The 18090-nt window shown below is 42.4% G+C and overlaps 1 protein-coding gene across 1 annotated transcript in view; it reads right to left on the bottom strand.

Annotated features, from left to right (window-relative positions):
• Positions 1-5726, bottom strand: part of LOC133462724 (NACHT, LRR and PYD domains-containing protein 3-like) — a 228676-nt gene extending 222950 nt beyond the window's left edge. The window contains exons 1-2 of the mRNA XM_061744121.1: positions 5597-5726; positions 3619-3936 (exon numbers count right to left, since the gene is read on the bottom strand). Of these exons, the coding sequence (XP_061600105.1) occupies positions 3619-3936; positions 5597-5672 (394 nt within the window). The 5' untranslated portion in view covers positions 5673-5726. The remainder of the gene's footprint in view (positions 1-3618; positions 3937-5596) is intronic.
• Between the last annotated feature and the right edge of the window lie 12364 nt (positions 5727-18090).

Below are 18090 nucleotides of genomic sequence, written 5' to 3'. Positions count from 1 at the left end.
TAAAGAGGTTTTTGTTCATATTCTTCATATTGAAGTCATATTGATGTTCAATATTTGTTCAAAGTTGAGATCTTCTTTATCTTTGTTGGAAGAGAAGTCTTGCAGGATGAGATACAGAGAGTTACGGATGTGGAGAGAGAACTAGGAGAGTTACGCTCATAAAAAGAAACACCAATGGAAACATCGACCCCCACAGTAGTTTGAAAAAAGTGTAAATTCCCTCAGAAACTGTCGTATGGGCGTTACGAGTTTAACAACCACTTTAGCAGTTATTTTAACTTTGTCTCAGCTATTTTATGCCTGAGACAAACTCAGTGAGTTAATAATGATCCTTTACAATATGTTAATAAGGAAGAACTGCTAAATGTGTTTCATTGTTCCTGCAACAGTAAATGGCCGGGTTTCCCAGATCCGACCTCTCTTAAGGATTTAAGAGAGGTTCAAAGAAGGTTTCAACTAAGAGAGGACCCTAAGATACGGGTGTTTCCCAGATGACTTCTTAACACCGCTCTTTAGTTTTGCTCTTTTAGAAGTTCTTTGGAGGAGCTGTCCACCACCGCAGTTCTGAAACCTAATCAATTGATGCCAGGCAAATCGATCACCGATCACTATCAGCGCATTTTCACATGCAGCACTGCTACCTAACGCACTAATTCCCTGCTGCCTGTGCGTTATGTGTGTTATAATGAAAAACTAAGATGATAAATATACTTCATTGACCATTTTTCATGATGAAAACCAGACTGCAACTAAATAAGAAGTAGTCTTGGTAAGAGAATAATGAGGAAATGTATTGTTTTTATTAAATGTGAAAGATGGACGAAATGAGAAATTAACTTAACGATCATTCAGCATATAGGACCATATTGTATCCTCCTGACTAGTAAAACAGAATCCTTCAGCTCAAAAAAATATTCTGAAGTTTATTTAGCTGCTTGACCGTTTTCACTATTGCATTCATCAACGTTGTATTTATGGATGTTTGGAGACACAGCGGGTGTGGAGACCAGTGTTGGGACTAACGTTATTTAGTAACGGGTTACAGTAACGCCGTTAGTTTTGCGTTATACTCTAACGCATTACTTTTTACATTCAGTCATGCAATTACCGTTACCAAACGGCGGTTACTCCGTTATTTCTGGCTACAGTGAAGCTTTTTTTCCCCTCACGCGGAGACCAGAAGAAACGTAGTGTGTGTGCGTTCAAAAACATGACGGTCAAGAGCCAAGAGAAGGCGAGTTTTGCAACGTGGAATTACAGCAATCTCTGTTTTTTCGCAGGGGTTATGTTCCAAAAAGAACCTGTGATAAGTGGAATTATTCTTACAATTATTATAGAAGGCTTCAAATTGCAGAGATCAGCCCCGCCTCGCACGTATTTCCCTGCTCTTCTGAGCCGCTGCATCTCGATTCTGTAGCATCTTTTTCTCCTAAAGCCGCGGTGCAGGAGTGTTTTTTCAAGAGAAGAAAATAGTTATGGGTCGTTGTTTTCGCTCTTTTTTCTTCTGGGCAAAGAGATTCTTATAAACCGACATGCTACCATTGGTTATTATATTTGAGGACTGTAATGAACGATTCATCAAAGGCTCCGGTCCTTCAGCTGCTGCTGAAGCTCATTGGCCGTTCTCAGCTTGTTGCTAAGCAACCAACATTATTGATACAGGAAGTGAAGAAGCGGGAGACTGTTCAGACCAATCAGAATGCAGAACACGATGCACAATGCAAATCCATACAGGACCTGCTGAAAGGCTAGAGGGGCATTAAATGGGAGCATTTAAAATAATGTTTTTTATTTAAAGTAACTAAAAAGTTACTTTTCATAGTATGCATTACTTTTTGGTCTAAGCTTCAGTGGGTCTAAGCTTCCTGGAGGCAGTGGGGGACAGTGGGGAGCTCTCCACTGTCCCCCACCGCCTCCAGGAAGCTCCCCACTGTCCCCCACCGCCTCCAGGAAGCTCCCCACTGTCCCCCACCGCCTCCAGGAAGCTCCCCACCATCCCCCACCGCCTCCAGGAAGCTCCCCACCATCCCCCACCGCCTCCAGGAAGCTCCCCACTGTCCCCCACTGCCTCCAGGAAGCTCCCCACTGTCCCCCACCACCTCCAGGAAGCTCCCCACTGTCCCCCACCACCTCCAGGAAGCTCCCCACCATCCCCCACCGCCTCCAGGAAGCTCCCCACTGTCCCCCACCACCTCCAGGAAGCTCCCCACTGTCCCCCACCACCTCCAGGAAGCCCCCCACTGTCCCCCACCACCTCCAGGAAGCTCCCCACTGTCCCCCACCACCTCCAGGAAGCTCCCCACCGTCCCCCACCACCTCCAGGAAGCTCCCCACTGTCCCCCACCACCTCCAGGAAGCTCCCCACTGTCCCCCACCACCTCCAGGAAGCCCCCCACTGTCCCCCACCACCTCCAGGAAGCTCCCCACTGTCCCCCACCACCTCCAGGAAGCTCCCCACCATCCCCCACCACCTCCAGGAAGCCCCCCACTGTCCCCCACCACCTCCAGGAAGCTCCCCACTGTCCCCCAACACCTCCAGGAAGCTTCCCACCGTCCCCCACCACCGCCAGGAAGCTCCCCACTGTCCCCCACCACCTCCAGGAAGCTCCCCACCGTCCCCCACCACCGCCAGGAAGCTCCCCACTGTCTCCCACCACCTCCAGGAAGCTCCCCACCGTCCCCCACCACCTCCAGGAAGCTTCCCACCGTCCCCCACCACCGCCAGGAAGCTCCCCACTGTCCCCCACCACCGCCAGGAAGCTCCCCACTGTCCCCCACCACCTCCAGGAAGCTCCCCACCGTCCCCCACCACCTCCAGGAAGCTCCCCACTGTTCCCCACCACCTCCAGGAAGCTCCCACTGCGTAAAAACGCAGTGCAGCAGTAACTGGACCTCCGGGCTCAGGGCCAAATTGCACCAACGTGATGAGGCGTTGTATCTCAGCCCGTGGAAGCCGGTACCTCATCAGGACAGCCCGGCCCGACAGCACGTCCAGGGGATTGAAGTGCTGACGCACGAATGTGTTCATATAAACAGTTCTGCTTCGCGCACGGCGACGCGGTTGATTTGCAGCGATAATATGTTGTATAGCAGCCATGGTATCTCACACGTGTGATAAATGATAGTCATGATGATCGTTTTATTTGTGCGTAATGCATAAAGCTATATACAGGAAAACACTTGTTATTCCTTATTTTTCTTTTTTTTCCCTTTACTGTCACCAATGAATGCTAAACAATATAAATCTAAAGTATAAAATAAATCAAAATTTGTGCGGTGTGTATTGTTTTAATATTTCATTACTTGGTGTGAGATTGATTTGCCTGACGCGGCTGGATCTGTGAGTCTTTGTTCACTAAGATGGTTGTAAAGACTGGGTCAGCAGCATCTTTCATTTCCTTTCCTAAAGAAAGAGATTCTTAAGCTAAGAGCGACTCTGGGAAACAGGTTTTTCTTTCACAGGCTCCTTAAGAAGGTTTGAAAGAAGTCTTTTGCTGTTAAGAGCTACTGATCTGGGAAACCGTGCCAATATCTGTTCTATTCTGTGTATTACAAAAAACCAACATGAACAATGGATTAAAACATCTGAATCTGCTGAGGTTTTTATTCTCCACATACCGTTCACATTCAGGTTGATGAAGTTCTCCTTATTTCCAGTGACGGTGCTGACGTCACACAGATATCTGCCCTGGTCCTGAACCTTCACTCCTCTCAGCAGCAGGGAAGCGTTTCCTCTGGAGATCTGGTCCTTAAACAGAGATGTTCTTCCTCTGAACCTCTGGTGCTGCTCTCCCAGTTGGTCTTGTTTGTGATAGTAGGAGTGAACCCGGGACTCTGGTGGAGTCTCTTCAATCCAGTGGATGATAACGTCATCATGAGCTGTGAAACTGCAGGGTAAGATACAAGTCTTGCTGACCTGACAGGAGACCTGTGTATCTGCAGAAACATCAGAGGAAGACTCAGAAGAAGACATTAACAGGAAACTCAGCCACTTTGAGGAACATGCAGTTGTGTTATGTCTTCATTAAATATCTGCACATAAAAAAGCTGATAGAATAAAAATGACCGGTCATAATTATGAACTTTAATGAGGTTTTATTTTACCTACATAAAATATTGTCATGCAGTTATAAACATAACAACTATTTGTCCAACTGATAAAATCAAATATTCTGTTTTTATTTCTACGTTTGTTTCCATCCATCCCTGAGAGAAATCATTTATCTATCAGACAGTGAGAATATATTTCCAGTCTGAACAAACACGACTTCCATGTGAAACGTTTTCACTGTGACTTCAGAATATCCAGATGTGTAACGTAAAAACAAGCCACACAGGAACAAAAGTGATCCAGGACTTAAAACAGCATCATCACCGACATAAATCAAGAGAACAAAACATTCAGACGACAAGAGAACATCCGAGTACATCGTCCTGACTACCAAACATGAACTCAACATAAAATATCACTGATTTCTGTTAAGATCCTTCTCTTCTGGCCGGTGAGTTCAGACGTCTCTGGTGACTGAAGACACGTTTAAAAATATAGAAACAGAAAAACAAATGTCTTTATTTGAAGGTTGGACCACTCCAGTTCTTATTAAATGTTTGTCCTAAAATAACTTTTAACAGCCTCCAGCTGATGTAAATTACTGCAGCCAGAGTTGTGATGATCAGCAGAAGACTTCATATTTCATCCATCATCTTCCCTTTGGTGGTTATGTTAAATTATCAACATTTTCTCCTTCCATATAAAACCTTTAAGAGCCGAGCTCCTTCTGACTTTAAAGACTTAACCCTTCCATATTTTAATTATTAACACAACACTTTGCTCTCATAGGTTTTCTGAAGAGGAGTTTGACAGCAGTCTGGCAGTTAGAGTTAATTATTAATTCTGAAGGGAAATAACTACAATTTTATCTGTTAACGTAACTTTACTGTAATTGTTTATCTTGACAGTTATAATCATTATTATTATTACTTTGCATTTTCCATCCCATCCCATCTTTTTCCAATTTGGACTTGTCAATAAATAAATAAGCGATGAGCAAGATTCGTATTTTTCCTGTAAAGGTATAATGACTCCTTTTTTCTGACCAAACTGAAACAAATCTACATTCGAACCTCCTGACAAACAAGCTCCATGTTGACGTCTTCACCGCCACCTTGTGGTGAAAACTAAACACTACATCAGTAAAACAACATGAAGGACTTCTGATCAAACACTGATAAAAATACTTAAATACATAAAAAGGTACATTTTAGTGTTATTTTTGTTAGTACTACGTTTTTTTTGTAATTTGTATTGTTGATTTTTATGCCCATGTTTTTGCTAAATTGTTTAAAATAACCAACCAACATCGTTGTATATGTAGGTTATTTTGGACTTTGATTCAGGTCCAGAGAAGCTTCTTCCTCCTGCTGTCGACGGTTGAAGAATCCCGTCACTAAAGTTTCAACTTACTTGCACCGTAGACACATTTATGGATTTAACTGATGTTTACCCGTATTTTATATCCAAACTGAAAATCGTTGGATATTAGACGTTTTTATATGTTAGTCCTTTAAAAAATATCAGAGTTAACTGCTTACTCACCATCATTAGAGAAAACCGAGGAGCACAAAAACAGACCATAAAGCATAAAACTGATGATTCTGTTCATATTCTTCATCTCTCTGCTGCAGTTGGACGGTTCATTCTGGACAAAAGTATTTCTGTAAGTTCACACTCCTGACGGAGATTTTGTCTCTATCGTTATCTTTGTGGACTTTGAGCGGTGGGTGTGTCCGTTGCCATGGCGACTCATCAGATTGAGCCTCACCTGAGACGTACTGTTGCCGCCGTGAGAGACTCCAGAGGTAATTATACTGGGGATGGTCATGATCAGCCGGACAGTTAACTAGTGTTCTAATTGATTGGCGTCGGTCACTTCAGTTCACACATAAGAAAAACCGAGAGATCAGTTGGGCTGTCAGTTGAGGTTTGAAGAAAGTCCACTATCTTATCACAGTGGATCATGACAACCTGTGGGACCTTCTGGGCAGCCAAGTCGGTTAGTAATAACGTCAGTTTAGCATTAATTTATAATAAAGTTGGCCGTTTGTCATGTTTTTGTTTGTTTCAAGTGCAACCCAGAGATCCCAGACCACCAGCACAGATGCCACGTAGAGGTGAAGAGATATCTGGCAGAGCCGACCTCTCCAGAGGATGAAACCTGCTCAGATACTGAGGAACGTGTCCCACCTTGTATTGCAACCTTTTCAGGATGGCACAGCATCATCTCCACGTCAGCCACATCAGTGAGCTGGGGCCTCATGTTCAAAATGTGTGGGGCACAAAAAACATGCGTACGCCACTTTCTACGCTCACGGTCGGATATACAAAAATGGATTTGAATGTAGAAAGTTGTGGTCCTTCACGCACACACCAAGGCTGGCGTACGCACTTTTCTGAGGTTTTGTCCGTTGGCGACACTCACTGGTGATGCAGTGAAGTGCAGAATATGAGGAAACGTGATGTCAACAATAAGTTCATGACCACGTGAAGGACACGACAGTCCCCATATCACCAGATAAGTTACACAAGAGTGGACCTGGACCTGGACCTGGACCTGGACCTGGACCTGGACCTGGACCTGGACCTGGACCTGGACCTGGACCTGGACCTGGACCTGGATCTGGACCTGGACCTGGACACGTGAAGGACACGACAGTCCCAACATCACCAGATAAGTTACACAAGAGTGGAGCTGCAACAATCTCACAATCAACCACATGATCTGAACAAACAACTAAAGGAGCTCCACGATGGAACCAGCAAATCCTGATGGAGCTTTGGCTCCGTTAGAGGAACCTGCTGATGATCAGATCACACCGACCTGCTGGTCCAGGACTAAGACTGGACCATCAGCTGGTTTAGTCTGGATCTGCTGGTCCAGGACTAAGACTGGACCATCAGCTGGTTCTGGACCTGCTGGTCCAGGACTAAGACTGGACCATCAGCTGGTTTAGTCTGGACCTGCTGGTCCAGGACTAAGACTGGACCATCAGCTGGTTTAGTCTGGACCTGCTGGTCCAGGACTAAGACTGGACCATCAGCTGGTTTAGTCTGGACCTGCTGGTCCAGGACTAAGACTGGACCATCAGCTGGTTTAGTCTGGACCTGCTGGTCCAGGACTAAGACTGGACCATCAGCTGGTTTAGTCTGGACCTGCTGGTCCAGGACTAAGACTGGACCATCAGATGGTTTAGTCTGGATCTGCTGGTCCAGGAATAAGACTGGACCATCAGCTGGTTTAGTCTGGATCTGCTGGTCCAGGACTAAGACTGGACCATCAGCTGGTTCTGGACCTGCTGGTCCAGGACTAAGACTGGACCATCAGCTGGTTCTGGATCTGCTGGTCCAGGACTATTATTTAATTTTTTTAATTATTTTTTTCATTTTATTTTATTCTTTATTTCATTCAAAAAACAAAACAATTCAATACAAACACAAATACAAATGTTCCTAACTTATGAATGAAAAGGAGCAGAAAGAAGAAGAATCTTATCTGATCTGCCCCTTTCACAAATAAATTAAAAATAATAATAAAATAACAACAACTAAGTGAATAAAAATAACTAAAATAAAATAACATTAAAATAAAATTACCACCGCCTACGGGTATGTCAATCAAACTCAACATTTTTCGTTATATTTCCTTAACATTCAGGCTTTAATTGTTCTTTTGAATGTAATGTTTGATTTGATTCTTTGTTTTCTTTATTCAGATTGTTCCATAAACTGATTCTTAATAATTTTGTCCTACATCTTGGTTTTATAAAAATCTCTGTTCCTTTTAAGTTATACTTGCTTTTTCTTTTTTCAAATCTTTTCTGAATGTTGATTGGTAAAGTTTTTTTTATGAGCTTTAAACATCATTTGCAGAATACTATGGTCTACTAGTTCATGAAATTTCAACAAATTTAACTGAAGGAATAATGGATTTGTTGGATCTCTATATCGTTTTCTACTGATTATTCTTATGGCTCTTTTTTGCAGAATGAAAATTGACTGAATATAAATGTTTTACAGGCATTTCCCCAAACTTCAACACAGTAGGTCAGATATGGAACAATCAGAGTGTTATATAAAATGTACAATGCTTTGTTGTCCAATAAATCCTTTACTTTGTGTAACAGAGCAATTGTTTTTGATATTTTTATCTTTGTATAATTGATATGTGATTTCCAATTCAGATTCTCATCCAGTATGACACCCAAAAACTTGGTTTCTCTTACTCTATTAATTTCAATACCATCTATATTAATTGATTATTAATTGAAGAGTCCGTTTCTCTTTTTCTGTTACTAAATATCATGAAGTTTGTTTTTTCAAGATTTACTGGATAATTTATTTACCTCAAACCATGTTTTTATTCTTTTAAATTCCTTTTTAACAACATTCAACACATGTGTTAAAGGAGACCTATTATGGCATTTAATGTATATTTTAAACAGGCCTTGAATGTCTTAAAAACAATCTAAAGCTTGTTTTTTCTACATAAATCATAAATCCAGCCTGTGGGCCCTGTCTCTAGTTTTACCGCTTCTAACCTCTTTTTCTGCGCCTCATTTTTAGGGAAGGGGGGGGTATGATAATGAGGTTCAGTGCTGATTGGCTCCCTGAATGACGTCTAGCAGGGGAGGAGAATAAACCTGCTCCGCCAGAGCAGCCCAAGCCTGTAAATTATCACAACACTGAATTTTCACAAATGGCAACTTTATTGTTAAAAAAATAAAATATGAGTTGTATATAAATAACATTTATGCACTATTTAAGCCGGATCTGCCCGGCGGATGCTGAACGCTGGCCCCGGAGCCCCGCTGGGCGCCCGGGAGCAGCGCTGCTGGCGCAGCGCGCATCACCGCGGCTTTAACGGGGGAATCTGACCGGTTCTGACCGGCCGGGACCGCAGGAACCGGCCTGGACTGGTAGCAGGGACTCCCGGGGACCGACCAGCGGAATTTCAGCCGGATCTGCCCGGCGGATTCTGCGCCACGGGCGCCGCAACCGCACGGCGGGCGCACAGATCGGCTCCGGAGCGCATCCGCGGCACATCGCCCGTTATCGGTGATCAAACCGATAGATTTGCCTAAAAATCTCGGAGGGTGAAGCTGGTCCAGCCTGGGACAGATCCCCGAGGACCCAGCTCCCAAACCACCCGGGAACCTGGATGATTCAACCCGGATCCGCTCCGCCGCGGCGCCGCGTCCGACTGGCTGAAGGAAGCGCCGCTCAAGCCGGCGGAGAGAGCTGGTTGTGGGCGTGGTTTCAGCAGCGGAGGCTGAACCTATGGAAATCTGATCAGATTCTAATCGGCTCAAAAAAAACCACGTGACACTGGGGGACTCTGTCCGGCGGGGGTCAGACACCTTGCAGAAATTCATGGTATTTTGTCTCCCCTGTGCTGGCAGGGTGAGGGGAGACCACTTTATATATGTTAAAACAAGAAAAAACGTGTTTTTCATAATAGGTCCCCTTTAAATCTTCCCCAGAATAACATAAAGTAGTGTCATCCGCAAACAAAATACATTTGAGCAGTTTGGAAACATAAACAAAATCATCAATATATAAAATAAACAGTTTTGGTCCGAGTACCGAGCCCTGAGGAACGCCACACTTAATATATTGTGATTCAGATTTGACATTATTTATCTGCACATACTACTTTCTATTCTCTAAGTAGCTTGAGACCCATTGATGTGCCACCCCTTGTGATTCAGATTTGACATTATTTATCTGCACATACTACTTTCTATTCTCTAAGTAGCTTGAGACCCATTGATGTGCCACCCCTACCGTATTTGCAACTTTTTTTTAGAAGTATGGTATGATTTATGGTATCAAAGGCTTTTTTGAGGTCAACAAAAATACTTACAAAATAATGTCTCTTATCGATTGCAGTGGGAATTTATTCAGTTAATTCCATAAGTGCCATTGATGTGGAGTGATTGGTTCTAAATCCATACTGACCATTGTTTAAAATATTGTATCCGTCTATAAATGTATCTAACCTAACTACAAATAATTTCTCTAATATTTTTGAAAATTGTGGAAGCAAGGATACTGGTCTGTAGTTGGAAAAAACATGTTTATCTCCATTTTTATAGAGTGGAATTACTTTGGCTGTTTTCATATTATCAGGAAATATCCCCGTTGAAAATTATAGATTGCAAATATATGTAAATGGTTCAATAACCAATTCAATTATATTCTTTACTAATATCATGTCCATATCTGCACAGTCAGTAGATCCTTTACTTGCACAACTTTTTACAATATTCAGTATTTCTTCTTTTTCTACCTTACCAAGAAAAATGCTATTCACATTATCCGTTATTGTGTTTTCATCTGTATTGTCTTTTATTGTTGGTATGTTTGCTGCAAGACTAGGGCCTATGTTTACAAAAAAATCATTAAACTTGCTTACTATTTCAGTTTTGTCATTAATATCATAGTTATCTTTCACAAAATAATTTGGAAGAGCTGATTTTATTTGATCATTTTTTATTACACCATTTATTATTCCCCATGTAGCCTTTATATTGTTTCTATTTTTATTTAGTAAATCACCATAGTATTCTTTTTTATGTCTTCTTATTATCCATACTAATGTATTTTTATATTTCTTATACCTTTCTTCTGCTTCTTTTGACCTTAGTTTTAAGAAACATCTATATAAATAGTTTTTCTTCTTGCAGGCATTTCGTAGTCCTTTGGTCATCCATGGTTTGTCAATAGCATTTTTCTTGGCAATACTCCTGAGTCTACAATGTTTCCACACAGGTCCTGTCCAATTGAAAGAACAAGTCGCTTTGTTTTCTCACAATCAGAAACAGTGTCTCCAAAGAAGAGAAGTTTGAGGAAGCGGTCTAGCTCTTCAGGTAACACCTCTTCTGCTGTCTTGTTTAGGTCATCTGCGGTAGGTGGCCAAGGCATAACACTGGACTTGAAGGCCTTATTGATGACGCTGCGTAGGGTGAGAGCTACATCTTTTACACTGTCCACCGTTCCAAGTCGATACGCACAGGCCATGGCGTCCTCCACAGAAATACGGGAAGAGTGGACCAAGTAAAAGGCAAGGTTTCCTTTGTCCTTAACAGGAACTTTGGAAAAGGCTAAATGCTTCTTAAGCTCCTCATCACCTTGCAGACGACTCAGAAGTTTATCTCCTCTGTATTCAGGGTTAGGGTTATTTTGCTTTTCAAGCTCAAGGATATACAGGTGGCGCAGGTAGCGAAGTTGTAGGACTTTGTTTTGTTCTATGACCTGCTCTTTAATGTGGTCCCTCACCACGTTGTATGCTTTAAGGTGCGCAGAGATTGTCAGTTTCTGACCTGAGGCTTCCTTTGTCAGCTTCTTAGAATGATTCAAGTACTCTACTTGTAAGGCTTTCCAGCAGGTGCGAGCCCCTTTCGCATACAGGTCTTCATTTTTCACTTTGCGGAGCAGACTGCTTTTCCCTAAAGCTTCAGCCATAGGTTCAATGCGCTTCCATGCGGCACCATTGTTTTTCCAAGTAAATGGGACAGTCCTTTGGATTTTTCCATTGAATTTCTTTTCATATGTGTCACAATATATACATTCTACTGGAAATGCAGAGCCTGTGGCTGGGTGTGACTTCCGGGGAGAGTACTTGTTGTCTGTTACTTCAAGCTGATGTGAATTGTTTTTTAGTCGATCAAGCTTTGATGTGAAATTTAAGTAACAGTTCCTGTGATAACCAGTACTGTCCAGGTTGACACCATCTAGGGTTTCTGGCAATAGATCACAAATTGCCTTCATCCGAAAAGGTGAGTCGATTGGCTCAGCTTGTCTCTTGTCTCGTATTTGAAGAAGGTGATGCAACTTTTCTTTGGGGTCATTTTTGGAGGCACTGAAGCAAATGAAGTTCCCAGGCGATGGACTTGGGGTGTGCAATACACAGGTATATGATTGGATTTTTAGTGGGGGTTCAGACACATCAGAAGTCTGATCATGCAGTCTCTTTGCACTTCTCATGTTTTATTAATCCATCACTGGGCACAGAAAAAAATAATATAAAAAAATACAATTAGTGCCACTGGACTAAATTATTTAAAAAAAGGCCTGGATAATCGAACTTACTGTATGTCACATTTCTTTTAGCGTACCCTACTGTTAGTTAAAACCTACAAAATACAAGCAAAACAGTAAGAGTTAAAAGCTAACCTCAATGAAAAAAGCTAGCTAACATGCAAATGGAGATTTCTTACAAGTTGTACCTCGTTGGAAAGGGGACTAATTGGGCCTTTTTTTGGTGTAAACAATACACCAACAGGTATTTCCAAAAGGGAGATGCACTTGATTGAAAAAAACGTTTTTGGGTAATTTTGCCCTAAAATACTACTTGAAGCTCATTTTTCCCTAATAAAGAGTGGTTCTACCATCCCAGTAACCTTTCCATTGGATTCCTGGTGTCAATATTATGAGAAAAAGTGTGTTTGTTTGTCTTTCTAGGATTTATGGTTCAGAAGTTATGGAAATCGGCGTTTTTGCCATTTTAACGGGCAGAAATTCTAAATGGGTTCCAAAAAAGAACTTTCGGACCAATTTTTTTTCGGGCAACAAGCAAAAATCGTAAGCAAACACCTAAAGGATCCCAAAAAAACACGTTTCAGAAAAGAGTCCATCGGGTGCTCGGGAACCCCTCCTTCCTACTAGACTAATGGAGATCCATCAGAACCATGGAGATCCATCGGAACCATGGAGATCCATCAGAACCATGGAGATCCATCAGAACCATGGAGATCCATCAGGACCATGGAGAGATCCATCAGAACCATGGAGAGATCCATCAGAACCATGGAGATCCATCAGAACCATGGAGATCCATCGGAACCATGGAGATCCATCAGAACCATGGAGATCCATCAGAACCATGGAGATCCATCAGAACCATGGAGATCCATCAGAACCATGGAGATCCATCGGAACCATGGAGATCCATCAGAACCATGGAGATCCATCAGAACCATGGAGATCCATCAGGACCATGGAGAGATCCATCAGAACCATGGAGAGATCCATCAGAACCATGGAGATCCATCAGAACCATGGAGATCCATCAGGACCATGGAGAGATCCATCAGAACCATGGAGAGATCCATCAGAACCATGGAGAGATCCATCAGAACCATGGAGATCCATCAGAACCATGGAGATCCATCAGAACCTTGGAGATCCATCAGAACCATGGAGAGATCCATCAGAACCTCTTCACACTCATTCTACATGCTGTTTTCACTGTTTCTTTTTTCAATGTTCTGTATAAACTGTTCATACTTTGTAATTTTATATATTTTGTACCTTTTACTTTTTTCCCTCCCCTGCATGTGTGTGTTAAGTTACTGCTGACAACAAGTTTCCCCACTGAGGGAGAAAATAAAGGATTATCTTATTTCTATTATGACTGAGTGACAGCCAGCTCAGCCAATGGCTGGCCGTTATCACTTCCCGTGCACATATTCCAGCTGAAGGAGCTTGTAGCCAAATCTAATTCTGATTGGCATCATGGCTGTGCTCCGTATAAAGAAAACGTGGCATTAAAACTGCTCTTCATACACCAAAGGATCACGTGACTTAATGCTCCCTCCAGGTTTTTTAAAGTCTATGAACTCTAGTCAGCTCGGTAACCTGAAGCCAATGGGGAGTAGCAGTATGTGCAGTTCCTGAAGTGACCACTTGGGTCTGGATCCAACAGTGAGTCAGATCTACATTGACCTATGTGCTTAAATGTCCAACTTTATAGCAGAATTTAACATATTTGCAGACGGGGAAAAGTCTTTTGGTCTCCATCCGATGTGAGTTGATAACGACGTGAGTCTCTGGTTTCTAATGACTAGCTGCTGCCACTTACCAGTTTTGGTAACCGTGTCATTAGCTGTAAATTGTGAAACAATTATGTAAAACATAATTTCTCCTATTTGCTTATCCAAATCTAGAAGTATCAGTAATAAAAACTGTTATCCACAGATACCAAAAACATCACGGTACAAATGCCAGACTTCCAAACGCCTCTCAGACCTGAACCTGTCGGGGAAACACTGCACCAATAAAACAGTTTCCTACAATTAACTGTACAATAAGTCATATTTCTGATTCATAAACTATATTCATGTTGTGCTTATCCGGTGTAAAACTCCATCCTATCCATGTTTACCGTTCCTACATCAAGTTGTTTCTCACTACTTACTTACTACTTACTACTTACTATTTGAATTAAACTGATCTTCCTGGATGTTTGTGAGACCTTTAACTTCTTCAGTTGGTGCAGCTCATCGCTGTGGTGACAATCATTTCCAGCTCCAGCTTCACTCGTTCACCACAGGTACCGTCAGGTCCAGAGGTGTTTGGACAATGAAATTAAATTATTTTGGGGAAAGTTTACACTTTCAATTTTACCAACAAAATAAAAGGCATTTATTATTTGGGAGTTGAACCAGTGGCAGCTGGCCAGTAGAGAGCGCTAGGACACCACCTCACTACTGCAAACAACAAAAAATAAACCAATAAAATAAAATACTTTGAAATATATGTATATAATTATTTTAGATGAGCAAGATCGATAGTTTATATTAGTGAGTAAAGTTCATCTATGTTGTCTAAAGGCACTGATTGGTCACGTGTTTCTTCCCCGGGGAGTGAGAATGTTTGCCCATAGACTCGTTCTAAGTTGCAGTTGACCAGAGAGAAGCTTGTTCCTCCAGACCAGAGAGAGAAGCTTGTTCCTCCAGACCAGAGAGAGGAGTTTGTTCCTCCAGACCAGAGAGGAGCTTGTTCCTCCAGACCAGAGAGAGGAGCTTGTTCCTCCAGACCAGAGAGAGAAGCTTGTTCCTCCAGACCAGAGAGAGGAGTTTGTTCCTCCAGACCAGAGAGGAGCTTGTTCCTCCAGACCAGAGAGAGGAGCTTGTTCCTCCAGACCAGAGAGAGGAGTTTGTTCCTCCAGACCAGAGAGAGGAGTTTGTTCCTCCAGACCAGAGAGGAGCTTGTTCCTCCAGACCAGAGAGAGGAGTTTGTTCCTCCAGAGAGAGGAGCTTGTTCCTCCAGACCAGAGAGAGGAGTTTGTTCCTCCAGACCAGAGAGAGGAGCTTGTTCCTCCAGACCAGAGAGAGGAGTTTGTTCCTCCAGACCAGAGAGGAGCTTGTTCCTCCAGACCAGAGAGAGGAGCTTGTTCCTCCAGACCAGAGAGGAGCTTGTTCCTCCAGACCAGAGAGGAGCTTGTTCCTCCAGATCAGACCAGAGAGAGGAGCTTGTTCCTCCAGACCAGAGAGGAGCTTGTTCCTCCAGACCTAACCTCCAGGTGACCTCCAGAGAGGAGTTACAAAGGTGAGATAGAAACTAAATCTGTGTTTTTAATCGTAGTGGTGTATTGTGCAGAAAAGTGGCAAACACACCTTAAGGCTGGATTATGGTTCTGCGTCAAATCAACGCCGTGCCCACGCCGTCGCTGATGCCGTCGCTGACGCCGTCACTGACCTGCACCTCCCAAAAATGTTAACTATGCGTCGAGGCGACGCAGACCAATAGCAGACCTAGAGGGCTGTGATTGGTTCCCTTGAAAGCAACGCATTTCCGGTTTCCGGTTCGTGGAGCAGTCGTGAACTTTCAGCCTCTTTTCTTCATGTATGTGTGATTTTTTTTTGTTTTGGTTTTTTGCACAATAGTTGTCCTTATCTCTTTGATTCACTGTGACCGTAAAAGTCAGATAAACCATTCAGGAAAAGATTGCGACCCCCTAGAGGTCGCTGGGGGATGTTGCACCACGGAGAAATGGAGTGACGGAGAAGTCCGAAGGTTCATGACGGCGTCACGGTGATGGCATGTGCTCTGCATTGATTTGACGCAGAACATAATTCAGGCTTTTGAATAGACCATGTAAAATATAACCATCAACTTTTATAGAGGTGATATGTTAATTTGCATTTTCCCTTAAATTAAATGAACACAAAACATAAAATAATTAGTTTTTATATATTACCTCATATTTACTGTGTAAGTATGGCTCCGTCTAATTTCTGATAAAGCACACCAAGCTATAGTTCCCAAGCATGTAGCTGATGCATACCTCAATGAAACGTCACAGTCCGTGTTCTTATTTCAAAAGTTTATTGAAAAACCTTTCTTTCAATTACAAAAACAAAAACTGTGCAATTATACGACAAAATAATATTGTCATGCAATCACGGTCAAAAATAGTGTGTTCCCTCGGTTCCATAGCTTCACAAAACAAAATACACGAACAACACATGATTTATACGTAACCAATGAGAAAGCTGCAGTCATTATTAATATTAAGAAAGAACCTTGTGGACTGATATTAAAAACGGCGTATTACTCAACATACAGTTAAATCAAATATTACAAAATCTAAATTATATAATCACTTTGTTCATATATGGCTCTAACATACTGTAAAGCTGATTTATACCCCTTATATATCTGTATTATATTAAATTGATGCATTTGTGACAAAATGTATGTACAAAAAATAATACCCTGCATCATTATATTGTTGCTATTGTTGATTTCATTTATGCAAATACAGAAGTGATACTTTAGTACATCATTTGCCTGGTTTTTGGTATATGTCTATTTTGGGGTTTGGTACAGCCCCCTGGAGAAAACTACACCAGCTGCCACTGAAATACATGAATAGTGATGCACCGAATGTTCAGTAACCGAAATTGTTTGGCTGAAAATAGCAAAAAAACACTTTCGGTGTTCGGTGGAATAAGTGGAGAAAAAAACGAACAATTAATAACGGCGTGTTTAGATAACGCAATCAAACAGCGAACAGCGTGGAGTGAGAGGGGGCGGTGTTAAATTCAGCGAACATGTCAGCATGTCAGATCTTTACTTGGATGTGGGAAAAAGCAGAGAACGTGAGAAATGATCCAGGCTGAGTTGGATTTGGGAAAGCCGCGACCCGATTTATTGGATTTGAATGGGAGAAAATGAAAAAGGATTATGAGAAAAAATACAATAAGTACAGTAAGACAAATTGTGACTGGCGGGTATTTAACTGCACATTTATTTGATTCATGCAATGGGGAAGAAATTGGCAAAATAAATTAAAATCTGTGAAGAACCATTGTTCGGTATTATTCGGTATTCGGCCAAGTGTTTATTATTATTTTCAGTTTCAGCCACAAATTTTTATTTCGGTGCATCACTACACATGAATGTATAAGAAGTTTGTAAAACGCTGGAAGACAGAAACAAACTGAGCTGAAACTATGTACATCTTCATCTTCATCTTAATCTTCATCATCATCACGGTCCAGTCAGAGTCTGTCCACACAAACTGGTGCTGCTTCAACTCTGAGGACGATCAGGACACGATTCGTCCATCCTGGACACTCTCATCACCACCTGTAGAGAGAAGAAGAAAGAAGAGAGCAGATAAAGGAGTGTTTGTAGAGATCCCTCCATCAGCTGTAGAGGGAAGAAGAAAGAAGAGAGCAGATAAAGGAGTGTTTGCAGAGATTCCTCCATCAGCTGTAGAGGGAAGAAGAAAGAAGAGAGCAGGCAAATGAGTGTTTGCAGAGATCCCTCCATCAGCTGTAGAGGGAAGAAGACAGAAGAGAGCAGATAAAGGAGTGTTTGCAGAGATCCCTCCATCAGCTGTAGAGGAAGAAGAAAGAAGAGAGCAGATACAGGAGTGTTTGCAGAGATCCCTCCATCAGCTGTAGAGGAAGAAGAAAGAAGAGAGCAGATAAAGGAGTGTTTGCAAAGATCCCTCCATCAGCACATCCAGGACTTCAGAGTTCAGAGCTGCAGTGGAGCAGCTGTGTGTCTGAACATCCTGGAAGGCCGTCAGCTGGAATACTCCTTTATTTCTGGACACGTGAACACCAGCACAACACTGGTCTACAACAAACATCTGGACCCTCTGATTGGCCTACTGCTGTCTCTGTGTTTCTGTCCAATCCTGCAGCCTGTCATCCTCCTCCTCTGACAGCTTCATGAGGAAAGCAGCTGCTGAGAAGATGCAGCTTCACTGGAAACACTGATCTTTGATACCAACT

The sequence above is a fragment of the Cololabis saira genome, chromosome 16 (assembly GCF_033807715.1).
Source record: "Cololabis saira isolate AMF1-May2022 chromosome 16, fColSai1.1, whole genome shotgun sequence".
Classification (NCBI taxonomy): domain Eukaryota; kingdom Metazoa; phylum Chordata; class Actinopteri; order Beloniformes; family Belonidae; genus Cololabis; species Cololabis saira.
Note: the sequence above shows the minus strand (reverse complement) of the source record. Positions and strands in the feature narration are given on the sequence as shown.